Source organism: Balaenoptera physalus (genome assembly GCF_965194825.1).
Source record: "Balaenoptera physalus genome assembly, chromosome: 18".
Lineage (NCBI taxonomy): Eukaryota > Metazoa > Chordata > Mammalia > Artiodactyla > Balaenopteridae > Balaenoptera > Balaenoptera physalus.
In genome coordinates, this window is record NC_138899.1 from 65,656,960 (window position 1) to 65,681,814 (window position 24,855).

Sequence of the window (24,855 nt, forward strand, 5' to 3'; positions counted from 1 at the left end):
GTGGCGGCTTTTGTGGCTCTTCCTAGGGGCGAGCTGAAGCCCCCCAGCCCCACCCCGGTCTAGGCAGAGCTGGGCTCGGCCGGGCTCCTGATGGAGAAGAGGGTTCTCTCTCCACTGGGGAACATTCAGGCGCTGCTGGGAATTACGAAGATCCAAATTAACGTGAATCCCAGAATTAGCCTTACTTGGAAAAGCACCCAGGTGGCAGCCTTGAGAAACCCCTCACTCACTTTGTTTTGTGCATAGACCATGGTGCCATCGAACGCTGTCCTTTCTGACTGTAGGTCATCGGTACTCAGTTTCTGAACCAGCATTCCTCCGGAGGAGACTGTCACCTGCAGTGAATAGAATGGAGATCTGTACAGAAAAGTTCATAACACCCTCCCATCCTGCTTCTCTGTCAAGCAGCGTGTCGGTTTCTTGTTGCTACTGCAACAAATGACCACAAACTTAGTGGCTTACAAAGTCGCAGATGAATTCCCCCACTGGAAGCTCTGGAAGTCGGAAGTCTGAAATGGGTCTTATGGGGCTAAAATCAAGGTGTCAGCAGCGCTGCATTCCTTCTGGCAGTTTTAGGGGGGAATCCGTCCCTTCCCTTCTCCAGCTTCTAGAGGCCACTCGCATGCCTTGGTTTGTGGCTGCACCACTCCAACCCCCTCTGCTTCCACTGTCATGTCTCCTCTGACTCTGGCCCTCTTCTTAGGACCCCTGTGACTACACTGGCCCACCTGGGTAATCCACGATACCCTCCCCATCTCAGTACCCTTAACTTCATCACATCTGCAGAGTCCCCTTTGGCCATGTCAAGGTGACATATTCACAGGTGCCAGGAACTAGGACCTGGACCTCTCAGATCAGGGGAGGTCATTATTCTGGCCCTCACAGCAGAGAGAATGCAGCCTGCGTTAACTCCAGACTTCTCTGATTTCCATCACTGTAACCCATTAGCCTGTCCCCTCCCATTTGAGCGGCACGTTCTCCAGGAAGCGCACCCACCCACCCACCGCTGACTGCCTTCCCCCGCTGCCCCTGCTCTTCAGAAGCCCCCCGTTCTGAATGCTTTGCCAACTCTCGGATGACACTGGGGAAGAGTGCGGGCTGGGGCTTTGCACAGCTCTGCCTCGCTTTTGGCGGCGGACTCGTTGCTTGTGTATGGGCAGCAGGCACCCAGCCGCGGCAAGAGGCAGGAGCAGGGTGGGTGGAGGGCCCCTGAGAGCGGGGCAGGGCGGGCAGGATCAACAGCCGGCTCCCAGGAAGTCTCTACTGCCAGATCGAGCATTCTGGAATCCCAGGCCACACCTACAAGCCCCTCAAGTACGTGTGTTCTCGGGACAAAGCCACAGGCTGACCCCCACCTTGACCTGGATCCCTCCCCGTTTCACCGGCCCCTCCCTAGACCCACCTGGACGCCGTCTGGGCTGGCACACCGCTGCTGGATCTCAGATTATCAAACAGAAGGCCCATGGACCCAGGGGACAGAATTTGGCTCCCCCCATGGACGTGGACAGCATGGCCCCCTCGGGACAGCTGGGGCAACAAATGTAGGACCACTGATTTCCTATCAGGAGCAAAGTCATTAACTTACAAAACATCCCCGAAGTCAACTCACCACTCTGGGGTCATGTTCTTTCTCCAAGACGGGGATCAGGGCAGTCGTGAGAACATACACACCTGGGGAGGCACAGAGCATTCATGAGGGGTCATGGGGCCATCTGGTGCCGCGGGACCCCCTCCTCTCAGGTGGCCCCGGGGTGGTGGTGAGGTAGCACCTTTTACCTGCATCCTCCGGGTGAGCGGCAAGTGGCTGCCTGAGCTGCGGTCCCCTCCTCTCGGAGGGTTTCTAGTCCGATCGCTGGACCCAGCCCTGTGTTGCTCCTATCCTGTTGCCACTATCCTGTCCCTTCTCCAGCCTCATGGGGTTTCCTTTCCCCAGGATTGGAACAAAGCTGCCTTAGAACCTCAGGGACTGAGACAATAAAATGTCCACACCAGAGGAAGGAAAAAAGCAAACTACACAACAGTGTGTGATCCCACTTGGCAGAGAAAAAAAGTGTATAGAGACACATATGTTCATTACGTCTAGAGTGTGCATGGAAAACATGAACAGGAAATGTGAAATGTAGCGACACTGCTTAGGCCCCAAGGGTGGGATTAAGTAAAGCGTTTGCTTCCTTTGCTGGGCATTTCTGTACGGTTTGAATTTGAATATTTCTACAATGAGCCTAGAACCTTATGGTTATTTCTGCAATCATAAAAACTATATGTCTAACATTTTTTTAAATTTATTTATTTTATTATTATCATTATTTTTAAGCTGGTGGGTTTTTTTTCTTTTAAATTAATTAATTAATTTATTTATTTATTTTTGGCAGTGTTGGGTCTTCGTTTCCGTGCAAGGGCTTTCTCTAGTTGCGGCGAGCGGGGGCCACTCTTCATCGCGGCACGCGGGCCTCTCACTGTCGCGGCCTCTCTTGTTGCAGAGCACAGGCTCCAGACGCGCAGGCTCAGTAGTTGTGGCTCACGGGCCTAGTTGCTCCGCGGCATGTGGGATCTTCCCAGACCAGGGCTCGAACCCGTGTCCCCTGCATTGGCAGGCAGATTCTCAACCACTGCGCCACCAGGGAAGCCCTATGTCTAACATTTTTAACAAAATGAGAAAAATATTGTTCAAGTGTATCTGACATGGAGAGATATTCACAGTACATGGAATGAGACGTTTACAAAACGGCAGGAGGAACAGAATTCCATTTTTGTGAGGAAAGATGTGTCAAAATGAAGAAAAAGTATCTGCAAGGATGATATTGTGGTGCACTAAAATGTTCAAAATGCTTATCTCTGAGTGGGCAATTATTATTTCTATGTTCTTATGCTTATCTGTTTGTTTGTTTTTTTCAAACAATGAACATATATTACCTTGTGTTAACGGGTTGGGGGGTCGGGGAATTTAAATGAAAGCTCTGGGCTCTTTTTGGGCCACTCCTCAGAGTTTCTGCCTGCCCAGCTCTGCCCACCACCTCGAGCCCGGCCCTGCATCCAAGCTAACCGGAGCAGCCTGATGTCACGGAAAGGGCGCTGGGGGGAGCCGGGAGCCTGGATTTGAGTCCTGGCTGGCACCTACCAGCGGTGTGACCATGGGCAGGTCGACAAAGCATTTCAGCCTTGGTTTCTTTACTTGTGAAAGGGAGACCATAGCTGGACAGCCCACCTCCTAGGATCACAGGGTTTTGTGGTGAAACGAAAATGTGCATGTAGACTGGAAAGCTCTCTGTGCACATTGGTTGTTGCCATTTTATTTCATTATTATTATTATTCCTATTATTATTAGTAGCAGTTCTGAGTTGTGCCCTTCACGCCACACAGCATTCTTAGTGTCTGCACCCCAACCTGTCGTTGAAGGTGCCAGCCTCGTTAGTAGTCATGGATTTTTAAAGTCTGGCAAACACTGGGTCTCTGAGAGCTGTTGGCCTCCGTGCAGTGGCCTTGAACACTTTCTTTGCATTCACTGCTGGTGACTTTCTCTGTGATTTAATTTGCGGGAAGTAGAAAGGACTTCTGCCAAAAGCTATCAGCCCCATCAGCCTGCCGTGACGGATTGTCATAAACGACTCCTTGGCGTAAAGGAAATGAAAGCTGGAAGCAGGTTCCACACCACAGGCCTGCACCCCTCCTCTAGAGGCTCCGCTGCTTCCCTCCCAGAGGCCCGGGATGGGCCGAGGGCAGGACTTGCTCTCCCCGCTGGCCGGGCGCTCCTCCTGGGGTAGCCCCTCTGCGCCTCTCCCCCGACCCAGGAGACGGGGGTGTGTTTTGATTTCTGCTTCATCCTCTGCGAGAATATACCCTACCGGTATCAATTTAGATGCTAACAGAGTCACTGGCAGGAAGACTAGCTGGGCCATTCATCCCTACCAAATACGCTCACAGCCTGTGTAGGGCACAGCCAGGTGGTAGGTGATTTTTTAAAACTCCTGGAGAAACTGCAGTTTTTAGCAACAGGCCTTCAGGGCCCTTTCTATCTTTAAAAAAAAATCTCCCGCATTCCAAATCCACAAAACGGGCCCTCTCCCATCCAGCTCTCTGGGCTCCTCCACCAGCAGATCTGAGCCATCGTGTGTTTCTATATGCTTTTTGCCTCCTAGGTCTCCAGCTGTATCATTTCAAAGCACATATGTCACTCTTCACACACAGCAAGCATTTCTCCTCCCTGAGAAGGAGATGAAGCCGCTCTCTTTCCAGCCACAAGTGATTTATAATCCGCCAGCCTCCTAGCCAGCTTTCTGAGGCCTTTCCTGTGTACCCTCAGCATCTTTTCAGGCCAGCAAAGAGAAACACAGGAAAAATCTGCTACATGCCCAGTATAACTTCCTTGTTCCTGTTCCCTTCTGCCTAGAAAATTTCTCGCCTTGTACAGTTCTTTGAGGCTCCTATCTATTGCTAGACTGATGTTCCCCAATTTAGGAATCTCTGAATAAAGCCAATAAGATCTTTTAAAAGAATCTGCTAAATTAATAACATAAAAATATATAAGTAGTATATATGTGTATATTTTTATATATATAATTTTTTTTTTAATTAAAAGAATTGGAATTAAGAGAATCCCAGAGAGGTTCTGTGACTTTTCCAAGTTCCCAGCAAGTCCACGCAGAATGGAAAACATGGCAAATCTCCCTTTTCTTGAGTCATTCAACCACAGAGTCCCAACCAACTCCGGTGCCAAGGGAGTAGGAATGAATCCCGTTGTCTGCAAGTCACTGCTCCTTTAGGATGAACATGGCACCAGGAGCTCCTTGCCCAGCTCACAGATCCTACCACAGGCCTGCTGTTAACACGGGCGCCAATGCCACTCTCCTGCCCCAAAGCCCTTCAACACTCCAGGAGCCCAACCAAATTAAGCAGAAAACTCCTCGGCCTGGTGTGGTAGACTTCCTCTGGAGATGTGCCCCATCCCCTCCCCTTAGGGCGGGGCCCTGCATCCTGTAACAACACGTAACCGAGTCATGACCCTGGGCCAGGCACTGTGTTTGAGCCACGCAACCTCGACGCCCTGGGCAGAGTAGACTGAGTTAGGGGTGACACCTGAACCAAGCTGTGCCAGTCGAACCCTCCCCGCAAGAGCATGGGCATGGGACCCTTGACTCAGCGGCCGCCATATTTGGCCCATGTGCACAGAAAAGCATCCTGCAGAGACAGGAGAGCTGGGATAGAGTCTGTGGACAAGGGTCCCAGAGAAACAGGAAAAGTTCACCCCAGTTCCTCACGCTCTCCTGTCATGTCCCTGACGCTCCCAAAGCCCAGCTGTGCCTCTGCCGCTAAGTTCTGTGAAGGCTGCCCTTGCCTTCCCCCCCCAGTAAATCAGTTTTGTTTAGTCGGCTTGAGTGGGTTCCTGTTCCTTGTAACCAGACAATCCCCAAGACACTGGGCTTGGTCTTAGCTAGAAAATCCACCAGTTCGCCTGTGCTAACCAGCTAATAGGAATATCCTTGGAAAGGTGCAAGCAGCGCACTGCTGGAAACAGCTATGGGTGCCTTCGGGTCATTCCTATCTTAGTGGGAACCAGTTTAGTAACTTCCATTCCTCCAAGACTGACTAGCTAAGATCAGGGACATTTGGGTGATTCAGAGCTTTGATGAGGAGAGAAAAAAAAAAGAGAACCTATTTTAGTCTGGGCTCCTGGGGGAGGGCAGGTCTGGGTGTAGGGAAGACACCTTCAGCCACAGGATAATGTGCCCCAGCTGAGTCCTGCTCCCAGTAATAAGGAAAATAATTCATTATCATTATGACTCATTAGTATTTTTAATTTACACAATGCCTTCCTTCCAAGGAACTCATTATGTCGATGGAGGTTCATTACGAGAAAGAGATTTGGGAGTGGAATTTATGTTGGACATAGTCTTCTAAATATGGCAACAAGGACCTTTATGACATGGGTACATGACTTGAAGCAAATCTCTCTCTATAAGCTAATTAGGAAGGGATGTTACACTGTGTCGAGCCGGGTAATGCTGAAGGAGAGGTGCGGAGTACTCTGAAAGCATTCCTGAAACCACATTTCCATCCGAATATTAAACTCATGGTGCTCCTGAAATCATACCATATCATGGGTATGATATATTTCAGTAGCATTAGAAGTATTGTTTGATGAGAAAAATCTACTGCAATGTTTACATTTAGCATAGGAGAACGGATTGGAGTTTCTATTAAGAAACCTTCACAGCCAGCTTGAATTAAAGCCACATTGGTTACTAAGTGGGTGTATTTGGCTGTATGCTTCTACCAGGTATACTACCTGCCGGAGAAAATGACTGTCCCTCTACCCCTGGGAGGTTACTGGTGTAGATTTTAAAGGAGCAGACAGTTGCGTGACGAATACTATTTGGTGCCTCTCCCATTGGTACAATAACACGAACGTCCCACAGCGAGCCTAGGGGCCTCACACGCTGACTTTACAAATTGTATAAAGACCATTTCAAAGCTCATATTACCTGGGGAAGCTGGGAGCACAGAGCCCCAGAGAAAATGAGGCATTAAGAGGCATCAGAGTCATCAGTTGCTCGTGGGGTATTTACTCTTGGTTTGGGGTCAGACAGCGGTGAGGATGAGTCAGATCTTTCCCTTTGCCCTCGACCTCAACTTCCCCGCTTCCAGTTCCACTTGCTAAATGCCAGACACAGTGATAAATGCTAGGGATACTGTGAGAACTCCCTGACCGCAGGGTGTTCACCAGGCATTAACAGGTCATTATGTAATGAACCGACACCCACAGTGAGGTCAGTGCTGTGCAGAAGAGACTGTCCTGAGCACATGGGATGGGGTGGCGGTGGCATCGGGGCCGAGTTAGCAGTGAGGTGACACCTGAGCTAAGATTTAGAGGCGAGAGAGGCAGGACTAAGCGGGCAGGGTGCTAGGAGAGGGTAGGGATGGAAGGAGGGTGTCCAGGCGTGGAGCACAGTCTGTGCAAAGAGCCTGGGGGCGGGAGGGCTCACTCCAGGGTGGCTGAAGCTGTGAGCAGCTGGAGAGCATTGTTTAAACGTGGGAATGGACATCTGTGAGCTCCACCTGTGAGGTGGGAAGGGTCCACCTGAGAGGAGAGGGGGGAGCTCTGGCACCTGTCTTGGGCTCCAGGTAACCCACAAAAGTGAATATGCTGTCACTTCCTTGTCCTCCCCAGGCCATCCAAGGTCTGTACCTCAGGGTGCTACAGCTAAACCAGTGTTTCTGGTGCAAGATGACTGCATCACTCCCTGCTGTCACAGCCGAGAGGGAGGCTGTTGGTACTACACCTGGGGCACAAGGAAAGAGCCTGCTTTACAGCAGGGAGAGAATGGGCTTATTAAAAGCATGAAGGTGCTTAATTGGGATTTTGTTTTTAAAATTCCCCAAACAGGTGTGTGGTAGAACTGCTGTGAGTAGCTCTCCTTTAAAAACACCCATGGAATCCCAGCCAGATCATCCGATAAGGTCCTGGGCCCCCGGGCCAGGATGGGGCCGGGCACCTCACTAGCTTCCTGAATGGGGGTCAGTGCTCCTTGGCTGGGAGAACAGGAGGCGTGGTCCCCACGGGGCCCGAGAGAGCTCGCCCCGGCCCGGGCACTGCAGCGGCTCAGACCCCACCCCGGAGTGGCCGGCAGGCAGGTGGGGAGGCCCATCGTGGCCCAGGGGCTCAGCTCTGGAAGGTGTTTCCGCCTCATCCAAAGCAGCCTCAATGGCTGGCAGAAAACCGAAGCCAAGGGGCAATGGGTTTATCCATTCTGTCCTTAGGAGGGCTGCACAGGGCCCCCACCCCCCAGTGCAGTTTTAGACCAAGAGCCTCACCCAGGGCTCCAAAGCCCTTCTGGGGGCCGAGGGGTCCTACCTGGTAGCTTCAGGAGCTCCAGACCCCACCAGCCTCCCCTGGTGCCTGAAGTCTGGCCTCTTCACCCCCAGTCTATCAGTCCTCTGGGTGAAAATGTCTCGAGAATGAGAGGAGTGATGAGCTAGGGCTTGCCCTGGAAGATATTAAAATGTATGTGAATAATGAGAATAGTGCAGTCGTGACAATAGTGACTAGATCAGTGGAACAGACTGGAGCTTGGAAAGAGAAGCAACTTAGTGAGAATTTGGTATATGAGAGAGATGGCATCACAACTCAAAAGAAAGGAAAGATTGTGCAATATATAAGCAGAGCTGTGACACTGCTTATTAAAAAGCGTGAGAAGAAAGAGAGAAAGAAAGAGGAGAAAAGGGTCCTTATCTACCTAATACCCAAATAACTTCCAGTGGACGAAAACGCTAAATAAGAGAAAATGTTGTAAGAAAATAGGGGGAAAAAACAAGTATTTAGAGTAACCAGGATTTTTTTTAACCATAAAAATGAATAAATCAGTCTTAATAATAAATATACAGCTTGACTACATAGAAAATTTAAACTTCTGTGTGACCAACCAAAGCACCAAAAACAGAATTAAAATGTAATTTGCTAAACTAGGTGGGGGGGAGGGCAGGGAGGAAGGCACTTGTGATAAATGTGCCAAAGAAGGCTTATAAACCAAGAGTTTAAAAGATGATGGTCACAATTGAAAAATGGGCAAAGGACATGAATAGGCAACTCCCAAAAGAAATACAAATGGCCAGTAAATAACCACCATCGCCAAGTTCAATATCACTAGTAACCAAAGAAATGCAAACGAAAGTAAGATGCCAGATTTCATCTATCAGTTTTGCAAAGATCATTCTTTTGGGGATGATGGGTGGGACCCAGAGTTTGTTGGGATAGGGAGAGATTAGCACTAAGAATGCTGGTGGGAATACAAATTGCTCCAATTTTTCTGGCGGGCAATTTGGTTAATGTATAATGCATTTGGCAATTTGGTCAAAGGTCTCAAAAATGGTCACAAACTAGGTGTCTGTAATTTCACTCCTAGGAATCCATCCTAAGGCAATAACCAAAGATCCACACAAAAATGTATGAACAAAAGTACTCATGGTGGAATCATTTTCAATAGTGAGAAGTTGGAAACAAGCTAAATATCCCACAATAGGGGATAAACATACTAAACTATGGCACATTCATACAATAGAATATATCCTAAATAGAAGTAACATTTTAAAGGATGTTTAATGATATGAGAAAACATTTATAATATAATGCTACCTGGAAAAACACAAGACTCAGAATGGTATACACACTGTGGCCCCTCCTCGGAGTAGGGGACACACATAGAAAAAGGCTGGAAAAAACAGACCAATGTTAATGGTGGTTTTATCTTGATGGAATGACAGGAGAGTTTTGGTTTCTCTTGGATACTTTTATTTCCCTATTTTCTAAAAGAAGACACATTTGTCTTATGATTAGAAAAAAGCGACCCTGAATAAACACCTCCTCCCTACCCTGCCCCACACACAAAGTCCTAAGATGGCACCTGCTGAGCACAGACCCTTGATTTACTGAGCTGTGAGCTGGGACCCAGAAAGGAGTGTAGCCCAAGGGAATGAGAGAAAGGAGACAAATGTTTGGAGGGAAGGAGCAGAGGAAGCGTGAGGAAGGGAACTGGGAATGGTGCAGAATGTGGGATGCTGCTGAAGCCATACTGGTTTTGCTGGGGCCCTGATAATACTCCAACGTCCATTCGTTCAGTCGTTTGAAGAGATCAGAGGGGCTTGGGCACCTTGGGGCCAGATTTCAAAACGGGAGAAGGACACCTAAGGGAGCCCTCTGATGTAGCTGGACAGCAGCCCTCTCTCCCTCTCCCTCCTCCTCCATCTTCCTCTCTCCCTGCATCTCAGGGGCTTCTCAGGGGAGAGGTGGTGCAGAGAAAATTCTAGGACAACGATGGGGGTGAGGAACGATGGGAAGGCCAGTGAGACACTGAGGCTGGCTGATCACCTTTTCTTTTGTGACTACTGCCTGCTTCCCAATTTTACCCAGAACCAGATGGGCTCACAGAAATCATGAACTCTGGCTCCGGTCAAGGATTCCTCATGGGGTCACCTTCCCTCACCCGAAGAGGCTCTCCTGGACAGCAAGACGGCCATCTCTCCGTCCACAGCCTTTGCGCATTCCACTATCCTTGGAATAGCAGAAGGACTTTCTCCGGCCTCTGCACAGCACAGCACGGAAGGTGCCTCTACGTTTACTCCTCACCAACTGATGCTTTTTAGCACCTACTATTACCAGGCGGGAGCAGGGTGACCTGTGCTCTAGGCTGGAGGGAAGACAGTACCCCTTCCAGGAGCGCGCTGATTGCCAAGGAGGGCACCTCAAATCAATCATAGTAAATAGTCTGCTTCTTACCGAGAAACAGACTCACTGTGCTGAGAGCTATGCTACTTTCCTATCTTTTTGCTTTTTCTTATATATTTTTACGTCCAGTAAAATTCTGTGTGTGTGTGTGTGTGTGTGTGTACGTGTGCAGCTCTATGAGCTCTTGCAAATGCGTACAATTGGGTAACTCTATGCATTAGATTGTGGTGTGATTCACAACCGTTCGGTCACCCCAAATATTCCCTCACAGTCACCTACTACCTTTGTGGTCACACCCTCCTCCCACCCCTAACCCCCAGCAACCACCGATCTGTTCTCAGTCCCCATAGCTTTGCCTTTTCCAGAACGTCATATAAACAGAATCATACAATGCATCCTTTTGAGTCTGGCTTGACTTCCGCCAATGCATTTAAGATCCAGCCACATTGCTGCAAACATCAATATTTTGTTCCTTCTTATTGCTGAATAGCATCCCATTGTATGGAAGCGCCACAGTTTATTCACCAGTTGAAGGACATCTGGGTTGTTTCCAGTTTGGGGTGATTATGAATAAAAATAAAGCAACTATAAACATTTGCGTGCACATTTTTGCATGAACACGTTATTTCTCTTGGGTAAATAACTTACAACTCCTTCTTTAACCCTCACCTCTAGCCTATAAAGGTATCATGATCTCCATTTTACAGAATGGGAATGTGAGGCTTGAGGAGGTTTAAGCAACTTGCACACAGTCACGCAGCTGGAGGAACTGGATTACCCACCCGGTGGGTCAGCTCAAAACGGACTGAGCTCCTCGTAAGGGCCAGGCAGTGCCCGCACTCAGTGATTCATGCTCTATGCTAGAAACCACCTATCAAAGGGTGACTTCCATGGTGCTAAGATAGGGTCACAGTGGGTGCTCTGGGAGCCCAGAGGAGGAGAAGCGCTGGCCAAGCTCCAGGCTGGTGTGCTCCCAGCGAGTCACGGAGGAGAAGTGAAAGTGAACCAGGAAGGGGACGTTCCAGCCACAGGAGCCACAGGAACAAAAGCATGGAGGTATCCTGCTGGTGACAGGTTCCAAAACTAATGGGCTGACCGGCAGAGGATCCATGTTGGGAAATCATGGAAGTATGTTTGGACAGGTGGGGGAGGTACCATAACAAAGGACTTCAATGCCAGGTGAAGGGATTTGGATGTTACAACAATATTAGCTGACATTTCTACAGTGCTTACTATCCCCAGGTACTGTGTCTTTCTGGGAATCCTGAAGGTTTGGGAGCTGGAAGGAGGTTTTAGGAGCCAAATGGTACATAGGTAAAGCTCAGAGTAAGGCTTATTGACAAATAAGAATGCCTGGCACCAAACACATTTAGTGTCTGAGGGCCTATTTCACCTTGGAAGTACCGTTCTCTGCTTTCCTGGGGTTTGGACCCCAGCTCCCTTCATGGATGAAAAGAGAACTTAACCATATGGTTACTGACATTGTTTATGTGTCTGATTCCCCCACTGGACCAGGAGTCCATATAATTTCTGAATCCTCATCGCTGACCACAGGGACCAGCTTACAGTGTGTGCTCTTTAAATGTTTATTGAACAAACAAGATATTTTGCTCATTAAATATTTGGGGTTAATAGTTACCACATCAAACTCAGATGACCCATTTCCAAAGACTTAGAATGTAATAAAATAGACCCTTGTCGTAGATTACTGTTTGACAATACTCACCCTCTCTTCCCCAGTTTCCTGGGAGGAATATGTTTCCCTGACTCTTGATTTTGGGCTCTGTGAAATGACTTGCATTGGTCAGCTGGATGTTAGCAGGATCTGAAGCAAGCAGGGGCTTGCAATGTGCCTGAACACTTGGGCTTCTGTTATTGCCACTGGAACACACTCTGGCCAGCCTAACGGTCCAAGGAGGATGCAAGAATTTGGAACATAATGCAGACCCAACTTGCTGCTTAGAGATACCCTACTGAGTTCAGCTGACATCAGCCCACCCAGCAGACCTGCATAAGAGTCAACAAGAAATACATGCTTATTTATTGTATGCCTAAGAGATTTGGGGGTTGCTTGTTAGGCAGCAAGAGCTGACAGATACAAGCCTAGAGCAAAAATGGACCAACTATAATTTTGTTGTCCTCTATTTAGGAAGGTGAGTCACTCAGACTCTGGTTTCAAACTACTTCTGATCCTGTTTCCTTGTTTATGAAATCTATAAAATTGTTATGAGAATTGAACAAGATAGTCCAAGAAAAACACTTAGTGGAGCCCCTGGCACGTGGAAAGTGTGTGCCATTATTATTATAATTATCATCATTATTATTAAGGTGTTTCTGGACCCTGGGTCCCTGCTTTAAACAGCAGTTACCATTGGGTGTGGAGCTATGCCGGTGAGCAGAAAGCTCCAGATAACAGAATGTGAAGGGACAGAACATGTACCGTACACTAATGTATGTACGTCCTTCCAAAATGACCTCAACTGAACTTTCCCACCTTCTGCCAAAGATCTAAGGCACCACTGCCTGTTTATTACAATCAATTAACTGATGACACAGCTGTCTCGGAGGAGGTGGATGGCATCCTTGTCTCGTGTGCCGTGGGTGAGAGGGGCTGAGATGCGGGTGAGAGTTGTGATCGGCTGATGCTCGGGCTGTGGCCGGCTGCCAGCACAGCACTCAGCGAAGCACTGCGCCCCCACCCACCCCCCCACACACATCGTCTTCACTCCTCACGGACTCTGAATGCCACTGAATGCCAACAGGCAAAATGGATATGGTTTGAGAAGACCCGAAACACAGGGGCAAGAAAGGCAACCAAATAGCATCTGTCTCATGAGATCACTTTATCTCCACGCTTCGTCTCCCCACAAATCTACCCTGGGGCAGCTCATTTTTGTCCCTAGGAGAGTAAACTATGAAAACCTCTCTGTGCCCCACCCATCCCCGCAAAAGGAGAGGGAGAATGATTTCCAAACTTTATCTAATTCATAGACTATGATGTCTTCACAAAGAGCCACACGCAGCCACGTGCTCTGACAGTATTTCACTAATCCTCCACCTCCCGAACTCTTAGGATCTGGTGATAAATTCTGCAAATCCTATTGTGTTCTGCTCTCAGAGTATCAGGAATCTACTGATGTTTGGCTGGGGATTGGAAGTATTTCTAGAGGCCAAACTGAATCTTAGAAAATAGAAGACAACCTAACCTGTGTTACATAATCAGGCCATGAAAACATGTTTCATATTAGAAAGGCAGCCAGCAGTTTCCTAGGACTCAGACAGAGGTATGGGCTGTTTGTTTGGCTCTGGACCTGCTTCAGAATGACAATATTTGAACCTCTCTGTATCTCCTCATCTGTAAAGCAGAAGCACATCAAGCTGCCCTCTCTGTCACTGACTTGCTTCTGTGTATATTGGACTACGTCTTCCCCTCTGGAGAGGATGAATAAATATTAAGCATGAGAATTATTATGCTTCTCAGAGGTTGGAAAGATCAATAAACTGTTTCTAACACAGGTAGGAAATGAAAATGAAGAGATATCAAGGTCCTTAGAAGCAGACTGGATCCGTAACAAAAGTACAACATAATCAGCTGTACAATCAAAAAGGCAAAAGCAAACAATAATAAACAATAAAATAAAAATTTTAAAAAAGGGAATTCCCTGGTCGTCCAGTGGTTAGGACTCTGTGCTTTCACCGCGGTGGCCTGGGTTCAGTCCCTGGTGGGGGAACTAAGATCCAGCAAGTCTTGCAGCGTGGCAAAAAAAAAAAAAGGCAGTTGCCTTAGAGTCTATCGGACCTGCCCCACACTCTCAATCGATGCAGATTCCCAGGAGGCCCTCTAAGCAGTGTCCCCAGCCCTGGGCCATGCTTCTCCTGGCATGGCTGGTCACTCCCCTCGCAGCCTCCCTTTAGCACTTATCTCACGATAACGCAGTGATGGGTCTGAGGGAGGAGATGCTGGGGGGCTGGTAGAACTCATCTTGGTTATGAACATGGGCTCTGGAGGCACACAGACTTGGGTGCAAATTCTGGCTCCTCCACTTGACCTTGGGCAAGTTATGCAAGCTCTCTCAGTCTAGTGTTTTCATCTGTAATGTACAGGCAGGAATACTTCCATCACAGGGTGGTCACGTGGGTTCAGTGCCATATATACGTACGCCACCCACGAGTGCCCAGCGTGCAGCGCGCACCCAGTAGAATGTAGCTGGGTGGTGGATGGGCGGGTGGGAAGCAGCAGAGCGGGCTTCATCCTGTGCAACCCCACAGGGCCCTGCACTTTTTGAATCCAGGGGCCCCCTATTTTTGTTTGGCACTGGGTCCCGCAAATCACAAAGCTGGTCCTGGAGAGCAGCCACCTGGGAGGCCAGCTGCTAGGACCCTAGGAGTCCTTGCCATCCAGGAGAGATAGAAGGCAAACCCCGGCATGACCCCACATGTGGGTACTTTTGGTACTTTGGGCAAGGATACCACATTTGGAACAAAGCGAACGATGGGAATATTCTGTACTAAGCCTGCAGCGTTTCATAGCAAGCTCCCAGGGATTTGTTTAAGAAGAAATAAATGCAACCTCAGTGCCGGGGAGAAAGGCCCTTCCCCACTCCAGATGTTCTCTGTCTCCCGGGAGAGAACAACGAGCAGCCTCCCTCAGCCCCGTCCTCTCTCCGCTGCGAGCACGGGGACCACTTAAAAAATGGAGTAAATTTAGGAGCAATAATCTGGGCTTGCTGAGCTCTGCGCCCCGCGTCTTGCTCTTCCTGGGAGGGGTTGGTGGTGTCTGTCTGAGGCCAGCCAGACGCAACAAAGCAAGTGAGGCTGGCTAACTCTGGGGTTTAGCATTAAGGAAGCCATTTGGCTCTCACGTGAGCCATGCCCTTCAACCAGCCTCATCTGTAACAACAGTGATTTGGGGCTTTCATCCACTGTCTTACTCCTCAAAGTGTTCAGTTCTTGGCTGGGAAGAGGGTTACTATTTAATGGACACCTTCAACGACAAACACAGGAACCCCCGCCATTCATCTTGTGACTTAGGATGAATTAAAATGCCTTATTAAAAGCTTCACTTCCTATGAGAAAATGGTATAGTCACTGGGGAGAATCTTAGATTCATTGCATGTCGGAGTTGAAAGGCACCGAAATAGTCTACAGTTGGTCCCTGACTTACGATGGTTTGAATTGTGATTTTTTGACTTATGACGGTGTGAAAGCGATGCACATTAGGTAGAAATCGCACTTCTAATTTTGGATTTTGAACCTTTCCCGGGCTGGTGATACGCGGTATGACGCTCTCTCGGGATGCAGGGCAGCGAGCCGCAGCCCCCAGTCAGCCAGGTGATCACAGGAGTGAACAGCCCTCACACTTACAGCCATTCTGGACCCAGACAACCGTTCTGTTTTTCACTTTCAGTACAGTATTCAATAAATTACATGACATATTCAATACTTCATTATAAATTAGGCTTTGTGTTAGATGATTTTGCCCAACTGGAGGCTAATGTAAGTGTTCTGAGCATGTTTAAGGTAGGCTCGGCTAAGTTACGATGTTCGGTAGGTTAGGTGGATTAAATGCATTTTCAATTTGCTATATGATCAACTTATGATGGGCTGACTGGGACCTAACCCCAACATAAGCTGAGGAAGATCTGTACTCCAGACCCCTTGGTGCGAGATGGAGAAAATCCAAAGAGGTTAAAAGCCTGGTACATTGGTTTTCAAACTTTAGTGTGCATCAGAATCATCTGGAGGGCTTGTTAAAACACAGATTTCTCAGCCCCGTCCCAGTTTTGGATTTAGTAGAGCTGGGAGTGAAGCCCAAAAATGTGCGTTTCTACCCAGTTGCCCGGTGATGTTGATGCTGCTGGCCCAGGAACCCTACTTTGAGAATCACTGGCCTGGCACAAAATGAGTCAGTCTGTTATTACAGAGCAGGAACCGGAACCCAGGGGTCCTGCATGCCAGGTGAGTGCCCTTCTTGGCCCATCTTCTGGTCTCATGGTTGCACCTTTCTCAGCCCTGGCTGGAAGTTCCCTTGGCTACAGTTTTCATGTTTGCACTTTCCACCTAAGATGACCTTGCCCTTCTCACCAAAGTCATGTCTATAATGAGCCTTGAGCTTCCTAGAAAAAAAAACTCTAACAATGCTAAGTATTTCTGGCACTAACACATATTATGAAAAACATGAAAAGAGTGTTTTATGAAGAAATAATAATGCAGTGAAGGATAAATTTAAAGTAAATGCAATCATGCCAAGGACCAAGAACCCAAAAAGTAGGTCAATGTTTTTCTGACCCTTCTACGGTATCATTTATGTCTACGTTTATTTTGCTAAAAGCAATCAAGAAAACTGCTTACACTTACCCAGAGTGTTGGTAGCAAAGTTTTTTTCAAGTCCATCTTCCGTGAGCTCTCTCTTATTGACCATGCAACCTGCATTATTGATCTAGAAAGTACAGTTCCCGTTTCAAAATAAAGGAAAACAGGGCCAAAGGACCTGTCCCCAAACCCCACGGTTCCACCACCACCACTGGTCCCACATTCATGGGACAACATCAGTTCTGCTCAACTGTCCCTTCACTCCAAACCCCTTCCTGGAAAATGCCATTTGTGCAGCAGGCTCAGCCATGGGACTGTGCAGAGACCTCCGATGACCAGGGCTTGGCTGGCAACCTAATTCATGATAAAGTGCCCCAGGAATTCGTCTAGACCAGCGCTGTCCAATAGAAATATGTAATTTTAAGTTTTCTAGAAAGTAGCCACATTAAAAAGGTAAAAAGAAACAGGTAAAATTGATTTTAATATTTTATTTAACTCAAGATATCCAAAAGAGTATCATTTCAAAATGTAATCAATATAAAAATGTTAGTTTACTCTATTTTTCACACTAAGTCTTCAACATCGGCAGATTTGTACACTGATGGCACATCTCAATTTGGACTAGCTACATTTCAAATGCTCCATAGCCATATTGGACAGCGCAAGAGCAGACCTGAGCCCGAGTGAACATTTCGGAGCACATTAGAAACTATTTGGGTAGAAAGGCAGCTCAGCTCAGAGTATATGGGAGGAGAAGAAGGACACCAACCCACCCGAGGCCTCTAGCTCTCTCTGGAGAGCAACTGACTGTGTTACTAAAAGATGTGCTTGTCTGCAGCAGGCGTCCTTTTGGACTAAGCTTTTTATTTAATTTCCCCCTGAGCCTCTAATTTTAATATAGCAATCCCCAAGTCTACAGAGCTCAGGAATACCAGTATACAAATCATCATTTTATGAAAAAAATGGAAGCTCCCCATCCCCCCACAGACCCAGAGGATGGTCCTTTCCTTTCCCCACAAATCCAACCAACAGGGTTAGATTGACTCCAGTGAGTGAACTTGATGACTGAACAGGCCTCCCCATAAAAGATTCTCACTAAGGTGTCACCATAAAGATCCACAAACATACACACCAGTCTACAACCACACAGGCAAGAAATGCACATGCATGAGATTTATCCCCTACTTATGTTTACAAAGCTCACCAGGACATTGAGGGTATGTTCCTGCTTGAAATTTTCAACAAATTTCCAGACTGTCTTGGGATCAGATAAGTCCACAATGTGCAGAAAGATGTTCTAAACCAGAAAACAAAAAAAAATTGTAAAGCCTTAAAAAAAAAAAGATAACATGTATTTTTTTCATTAAAAATGGTTTTTTAAAAAAATGGTTTTAAAAATCAAATCGTTTGGAATGATACAAAATGGAAAGTCTCACTCTTCAGAAGTACACCATTGTTCACAGTTTCTTACGAATCATCCAGAAATATTTTAAGTACATACAATATTTATAAATGTATGTTTCAGGCATTATATATTATACATTTTAAGCATTATGTGTGTGTGCGTGTGTGCCCCTTTTCCATATAGATAGGATCAGACTATACATTGTTCTATATCCTTCTTTTTCACTTAACAATATGTTTTAGAGATTTTTTTCTTATATATAAATCTACCTTATTTCTTTTTTTTTTTAAATCAGGTTGTTTTCTTATTGTTGAGTTTTTTTTTTAACATCTTTATTGGAGTATAATTGCTTTACAATGGTGTGTTAGTTTCTGCTTTATAACAAAGTTATACATATACATATATCCCCATATCTCTTCCCTCTTGCGTCTCCCTCCCTCCCACCCTCCCTATCCCACTCCTCTAGGTGGTCACAAAGCACCAAACTGATCTCCCTGTGCTATGTGGCTGCTTCCCACTAGCTATCTATTTTACATTTGGTAGTGTATCTATGTCCATGACACTCTCTCACTTCGTCCCAGCTTACCCTTCCTCTTCCCCGTGTCCTCAAGTCCATTCTCTAGTAGGTCTGCGTCTTTATTCCCATCTTGCCCCTAGGTTCTTCATGACCTTTCTTTTTTTTTTTTAGATTCCATATATATGTGTTAGCATACGGTATTTGTTTTTCTCTTTCTGACTTACTTCACTCTGTATGACAGACACTAGGTCCATCCACCTCACTACAAATAACTCAATTTCATTTCTTTTTATGACTGAGTAATATTCCGTTGTATATATGTGCCACATCTTCTTTATCCATTCATCTGTTGATGGACACTTTGGTTGCTTCCATGTCCTGGCTATTGTCAATAGAGCTGCAATGAACATGCATTGATCATTTATGTGCATGGCTGTGCGCGCCACCGTAAAGGAAAAGGGGGCATTCAACATGGCTCCTCCACCAAGGAGTTCTGAGTCTACTGGGGGAGGAGGCTGCGTCCGGAGGTAACCATGTCACAAGGCAGAAATTGACACGCATCGTAAGCAAGAACTGACTCACAGAAGAAGTTGTCATCTTATAGTTAGGATGTGCCTTCGATAATCTCTTAGGAGCAAAATATTGACAAAAACTCCCAAATGATTGGTAGGAAACTATGACACATCCATGCAAACGTATGTTTTGTGGCCATTAAAATGGCCTCCTCCCCCAGTAGACTCAGAACTCCTTGACGAAGGAGCCATGTTGAATGCCCCCTTTTCCTTTACGGTGGCGCGCACAGCCATGCACATAAATGATCAATGCATGTTGTCCATTTACCCCTTTTTCTCTGTACTCAGCACATAACTGAAACTTGTGTTCTCAGCATCCAGTGAACGTGAGGCTATTCCGCCTGAGCTCCAGCAGACGTCAGGGACTTATCACCAGCCCAAGGCAGATTCCTGCTGCTGGGAGCTGAACCTACAGGCAAAACTCTGCGCAACAGCTGTAACTCCCTTGATAAAGCAGAGTTCAGGCCCTGTCTCAGTTTCCCCATTAACTGAGCCATTGAACCCAAGTCAGAATTTCTTTCTACTGATTGCTCTTAAAACATATTTTCTCACCCTAAGACAAAGGCTCAGAGAATGAGAGAACAGAAGCAATCCCACATTTTCATGCTTCAGAAGGTCTGTAATCAGCTTGAATACCGTATTTGGCTTAAGTCTGGAACAAATGAATCTTCCTCTGCCTTCAAGGGAGAGGAAAAGCATTGTCCGTACAGGACTATACTCTTCTAAAAAGTCTCTGAAGGCCCTCACCCAGACAGAGTGGACATGAGGCTGCTGATTCACACCTGGGTCAGCCGTGAGCGTCCACCAGCGACGGCAAACCAAGCCTACACACCTAATCCTTTCATTCTGAGCCCTTCCCGGCAACCACCCTGGAACTCCCTCCCACCAGCAGGGCTGCGACACTCACACAAAGCCAGGCTCAAAGAAACAACAAAATTCAAATGAGCAACAAAATTCAAGTGAGCTAAAATCAATTTTACTCTGATCATCTCTCAATCTCCTTGAGCTTCCTGGAAGCACCCAAGGCGTCGCAGAATTAAAAGAGGCAGCAGCAGGGAAGAGGGACTCGCCATTACAGACAAATCAACCTTGGAGCCTGGTGAAATGAAGCATCCTGAAAAGGTGAAGGGACTCATCTGGTTCCCTCTGCGGGAAACTAGGAAGCCCCAAGGCACCCAGAAGGAGAGGCCAGCAGTCTGCTGTGACCAGGGGAAGGAGCCAGGAAGGTGCCAGTGTGTAAAACCCTGATCTGCTGATCTACACGTGACGAGGCTGGACCTAGGAGCCATTGGGGGCCCTATACTCACTTTTTTAAAAAAAAAAATTTTATTTATTTGTTTGTTTGGTCACGCCGGGTCTTAGTTGCAGCACGCGGGCTCCTTAGTTATGGCATGTGAACTCTTAGTTGCGGCACGCATGTGGGATCTAGCTCCCTGACCAGGGATCGAACCTGGGCCCCCTGCATTGGGAGTGCAGAGTCCTAACCACTGTGCCACCAGGGAAGTCCCGTACTCACTCTTCAAACCTGGGATACAAGTCTGGTTATTGAAACTGAGCAAAACTCAACTGGGATCCTTCCTGTAGGTGAACCACCATCATCTAGCTGCTGGGTGGCCCAGGAGTCAGGAGTTGACATCACGGGAAGTCTCTACCCAGGGCAGAGGGTGAGTTTGAAGGGTAAAGGGGAGACAGTACATGAATGTGCCCTTGGAAGTAGAAATCACTGTAGGAACGAGGTGACAGTTACTATTAATGTCTAGCACTCAGGAAGCTAAACCAGGAATTCTTAAGAAGGTGGAATTCCACGCTGGCCTGGGAGAACTGGAGAGTAGAAACCCCTGTTTTTTATCATGGTGTTTTGCTGTTGATGGGATCAATCTCCACAAGACAGAAGGCACACTGACAGCACCTTCCAGCCATATCAGGAAGTGAAAAGGTTGCACTGTACCTCTGTGATCTTTCTCCGGGAAACCCATCACTCCATTCTAATCAATGAGAAACACAACAGGCCAATCCCAATTGAGGGAGAGTATACAAAACCCCTGGCTAGCACTCCTCAAAACTGTCCAGGTCATCAAGAACTAGGAAGGTCTGAGAAACTGTCACAGCCACGAGGAGCCTAAGGAGACATGACAACTAAATGTAACGTGGGATCCTGGATGGGATCTGGGAACAGACAAAGGGTGTTAGGTAAAAACTAAGGAAATCTGAATGGACTTTAGTTAGTAATAATGTATCAATATTGGTTCATTTGCTGTAACAAATGAATCATACTCATGTAAGACGTTAGCAAAGGGAAAAATGGGTGTGGGGTAAATGGAAAGTCTGCATTATTTTCACAACTTTTCTATGCATCTAAAACTATTCTAAAATTTAAAAGTTTATTTTTTTAAAAAACGTTGCCCACGGGGAATTCCCTGGCAGTCCAGTGGTTAGGGCTCTGCGCTTTCACTGCTGGGGCCTGGGTTCGATCCCTGGTCGGGGAACTAAGATCCCACACGCCACTCCGTGTGGCCAAAAAAAAAAAAAACCAAAGTTGCCCAAGGAGATAACTGCCAGACAAAAGCCTGGTGCCCTTCTATCCAGGCAGCAAGATGGTGATGAACTGCATGTAGCGAGGAGCTGAAGGAGGGTCCACTCTGACCCTCTCCCTGGGCCCATCGGGAACACTGTGCCAGACACAGTGGCTGCTGCACTGGGAGTTTGCTCTGTGACAAGCACTCCTTCCTCCAAGCTTGGGGCCACACACACCCTCTCCAGAAAGAGCCCCGTGGCAGGATACTGAACTCTCCGTACTCCACACACCTGATCTTACCAAGCCAGAGTGTCCAAGAAGCTGGTTCCCACGTGACCTTGTCCTTCCCTGGTGCCCAGCCTGCCCACAGGCACCTGGCTCGGCTGGCCTGCCACACGCCCCACCCAGGCTCTCCTGCCCAAAGAACCACCGCTCTTTGACGTCCACCCAACTACACACCCAGGACCGGTCCCGTCAGTGCCCTCCCTGCTTTACCGGCCCAGGCACTGATGAAAGAGAACTAGGGAACTTGAAAAGCAGAGAATGTAAGGTTGGGAGTGGTAATAATATTAGGATAAACAATGTTGATAACAGCAATAATAGTAATAGCTTCTATGGATCGAGAGCTGTACATACTAGGATGCCCTGAACGTCCCATGTCATAGCACTACCATGTTATGTCAGCCAGGGTTTAACAGAAACCACTTTCAACAGAGGGCATTGAACACAGGGATTGGTTTCCCAGAGGAGAAGGGAGAAGAGAACTCAGCTGGGACTGGTGAAGAAACCCGGAGACCAGCAGCAGCAGGAAGCCCCACCAGCCCTAGGCTGGAGGAGCAACGGGAGGGGGTGATGTGACCTGAGCCTGAGAGCAGGGCTCGCCACCAGAAGCAGGAACCTCAGCGGACATTCAGCTGTTGCCACGGAGGCCAGATATCCTGTTTCCCCATTCCTCCCACCCCCTTCCTCCCAATCTTCCTCTAATACCCGCCGCTGGTCAAACCCAGGCACGAGGTGGCTGACGTGGGAGCTGGGGGAACATATACTTCGGAAGCCACGCCGTCCACACCTCCCCGCCCCGCCGCGATACAGAGCAGATCAGGCGCGCCCAGGGAGGGGCACATCCTGTGTTGAAAACGCTTGTTGATCACTTAATCCTTACAAGACTGTGAGGGGCTGTACTGCCTCTACCATGTCAATCTCCAGCTCCCAGCATGCTGCCTGACACGTTCACACTCCAAGAGATGTTCAAAAATGAACAAAGTAGTATCACCCCTACTTTTCAGATGAGGAAGCTGAGGTCCAGGGAAGCTAAGCACATTGCCCCAGCTCACAAGGCTTCGTGAGCGCAGAACCGGCACTCAGATGCGAGCCCCGCTCCTGCCCACACACCCTGATGAAGCTGGGCAGTGGTGCCTCTTCACACACAGGAAGGGGCAGCCGATCCCGGGGAAGAGCCTGGAGGACGCGCTGAGTCAGGGAAACCGCACCCGCGGGGATGAGCAGACGGGCACCCCCGGCCCCGGACCCTCAAGCACTCAGTGCTGGCGGCCACTTACAAACACACAAGAGGAGAGGATTTCCCGTGGGTTTGTGAACGTGAACGGGGGGAGGCCGCAGGGGAAGGGCTCCCTCTCCCCCCGCCCCAGGAAACATGCTTGCTCCCCCTCTCAGCACTACCTCCCAAAGACGGTGCAGCTGGACATAAGGAGGGCTCAACAGTGTAAACAGCATCGTGTCCTCTTTTTCTATACAGATCCACTTTGTAAAAAAACATAGCCCAAACCAAAGCGGGCTGGAATCCGGGCAAAGCCTCCTCTGCCCATAGCCTGAGATTAGTATTCCTGCTGCATCCTGCAGCAGTACCACTGAAAGTTATCAGCAGGCAGACAGCCAGCTTTCCATCTCAAGAGCTGCAGCCCCCAGATCGCAGCTGCCCTTGCAGACGTTAGAGGAAGATTTAGAGACCCTCGAGCTCGCAGCCAGCCCTAAGCCTCCGGAAGGAATCTGACGGCAAGAGGCTGCGGAGTCTGCGGAAAGTCCCTTGCCTTGAAAACGTTACTTCAAGACGTGGAATAACCTTCATGAGCAGAGGCAAAATAGTCCATTCTAGATTGGGGCATTTGTTTTCCCTTTGGCCACGGCCCAAGCCTGAAGGCGCGGGGCGCTGTCCGCCCCTCGGCTGTGGGCAGTTGCTGGAGGGGCAGGTGCACAGGACAGAGGAGAAAACTCCAGGTGGGGCTGGAAGCAACATGCTCTGGAGCGAAGGTGAGGGGCCCGAGGTCACTGCCAGCCAGCCCCCTCCTCTCCACTTGACACTGGGGGTTCAGGGGCCTCCATCGGGGCCAGCTCCCCGGGGTACCACCTGCACAGGTGCACAGACCCCACAAGTGGGCCCCGCTTGTTTTTTATTTTTTAATTCTTTTTTGATTACTCATTCCTTTCGTTATTACTGTGATGATTTTTAAGTCTCCTAGCAATAACACTTCGGACTTTGGAACTGTTACCTTTGTTCTTATTAGAGATTCTACTGTGTTACACAGCCAGAGTGCCTTCAAGGGGGAATTTTTTTTTTAATTACTTTTTATTGGAGTACAGGCCCCGCTTGTTTTAACGCTATGCCTTCGCCGTCCTCCAATTCTTAGGCTTTTAACACCAGGGTCCCACACCTTCGTTTTGCACTGGGCCCTACAGATTATGTAGCCAGTCCTGGTTCCGACTCTCTCAGAAGAGGAAGCCCACAAACCGTGAGCCAGCTCTGAAAGCTCTCAAGAGGAAGTGGCTCTCATCAAGGCCAAAATGTCATTTGTTGTCCCTCTTTATCCGAAGACCACTGGGTCAGTTTACAACTTGGCTCACCCTGAGTCACCTCTGATGTGTCTCACTGACGTGGCCTCCCTCTGTGGGGGGGACTCCAGCAGTGCCACGTCCGTATCATGTCTCCGCAGCAGGCACTGATGCCTTCATGGGGCGTGGGATCAAACCTCACTGCCCCCCTTATCCCGAGTCCAGCCCAGACTTTGAAAAGCGCAGCTCAGGGGAGCGAGGCGGGGGTGGGAGGAATTGGGAGATTGGGATTGACATATATACACTACAGATACTATATATAAAACAGATAACTCATGAGAACCTACTGTATAACACAGGGAACTCTACTCAGTGCTCTGTGGTGACCTAAATGGGAAGGAAATCTAAAAAAGAGTGGATATGTGGGGACTTCCCTGGTGGTCCAGCGCTTAAGACTCCGTGCTCCCAATGCAGGGGGCCCGGGTTTGATCCCTGGTCAGGGAACTAGATCCTGTATGCCGCAACTAAGAG

The 24,855-nt window shown here is 48.2% G+C and overlaps 1 protein-coding gene across 8 annotated transcripts in view; it reads right to left on the bottom strand.

The window, feature by feature from the left end:
* Positions 1–24,855, bottom strand: part of DHRS12 (dehydrogenase/reductase 12) — a 37,399-nt gene that overhangs the window by 5,437 nt on the left and 7,107 nt on the right. For all 8 annotated transcript variants that reach the window (XM_082434499.1, XM_082434496.1, XM_082434494.1 and 5 more), the window contains 4 exons: positions 17,733–17,825; positions 16,574–16,655; positions 1,610–1,671; positions 231–335 (listed from right to left, as the gene is read on the bottom strand). In XM_082434499.1, coding sequence (XP_082290625.1) covers positions 231–335; positions 1,610–1,671; positions 16,574–16,655; positions 17,733–17,825 — 342 coding nt within the window. The remainder of the gene's footprint in view (positions 1–230; positions 336–1,609; positions 1,672–16,573; positions 16,656–17,732; positions 17,826–24,855) is intronic.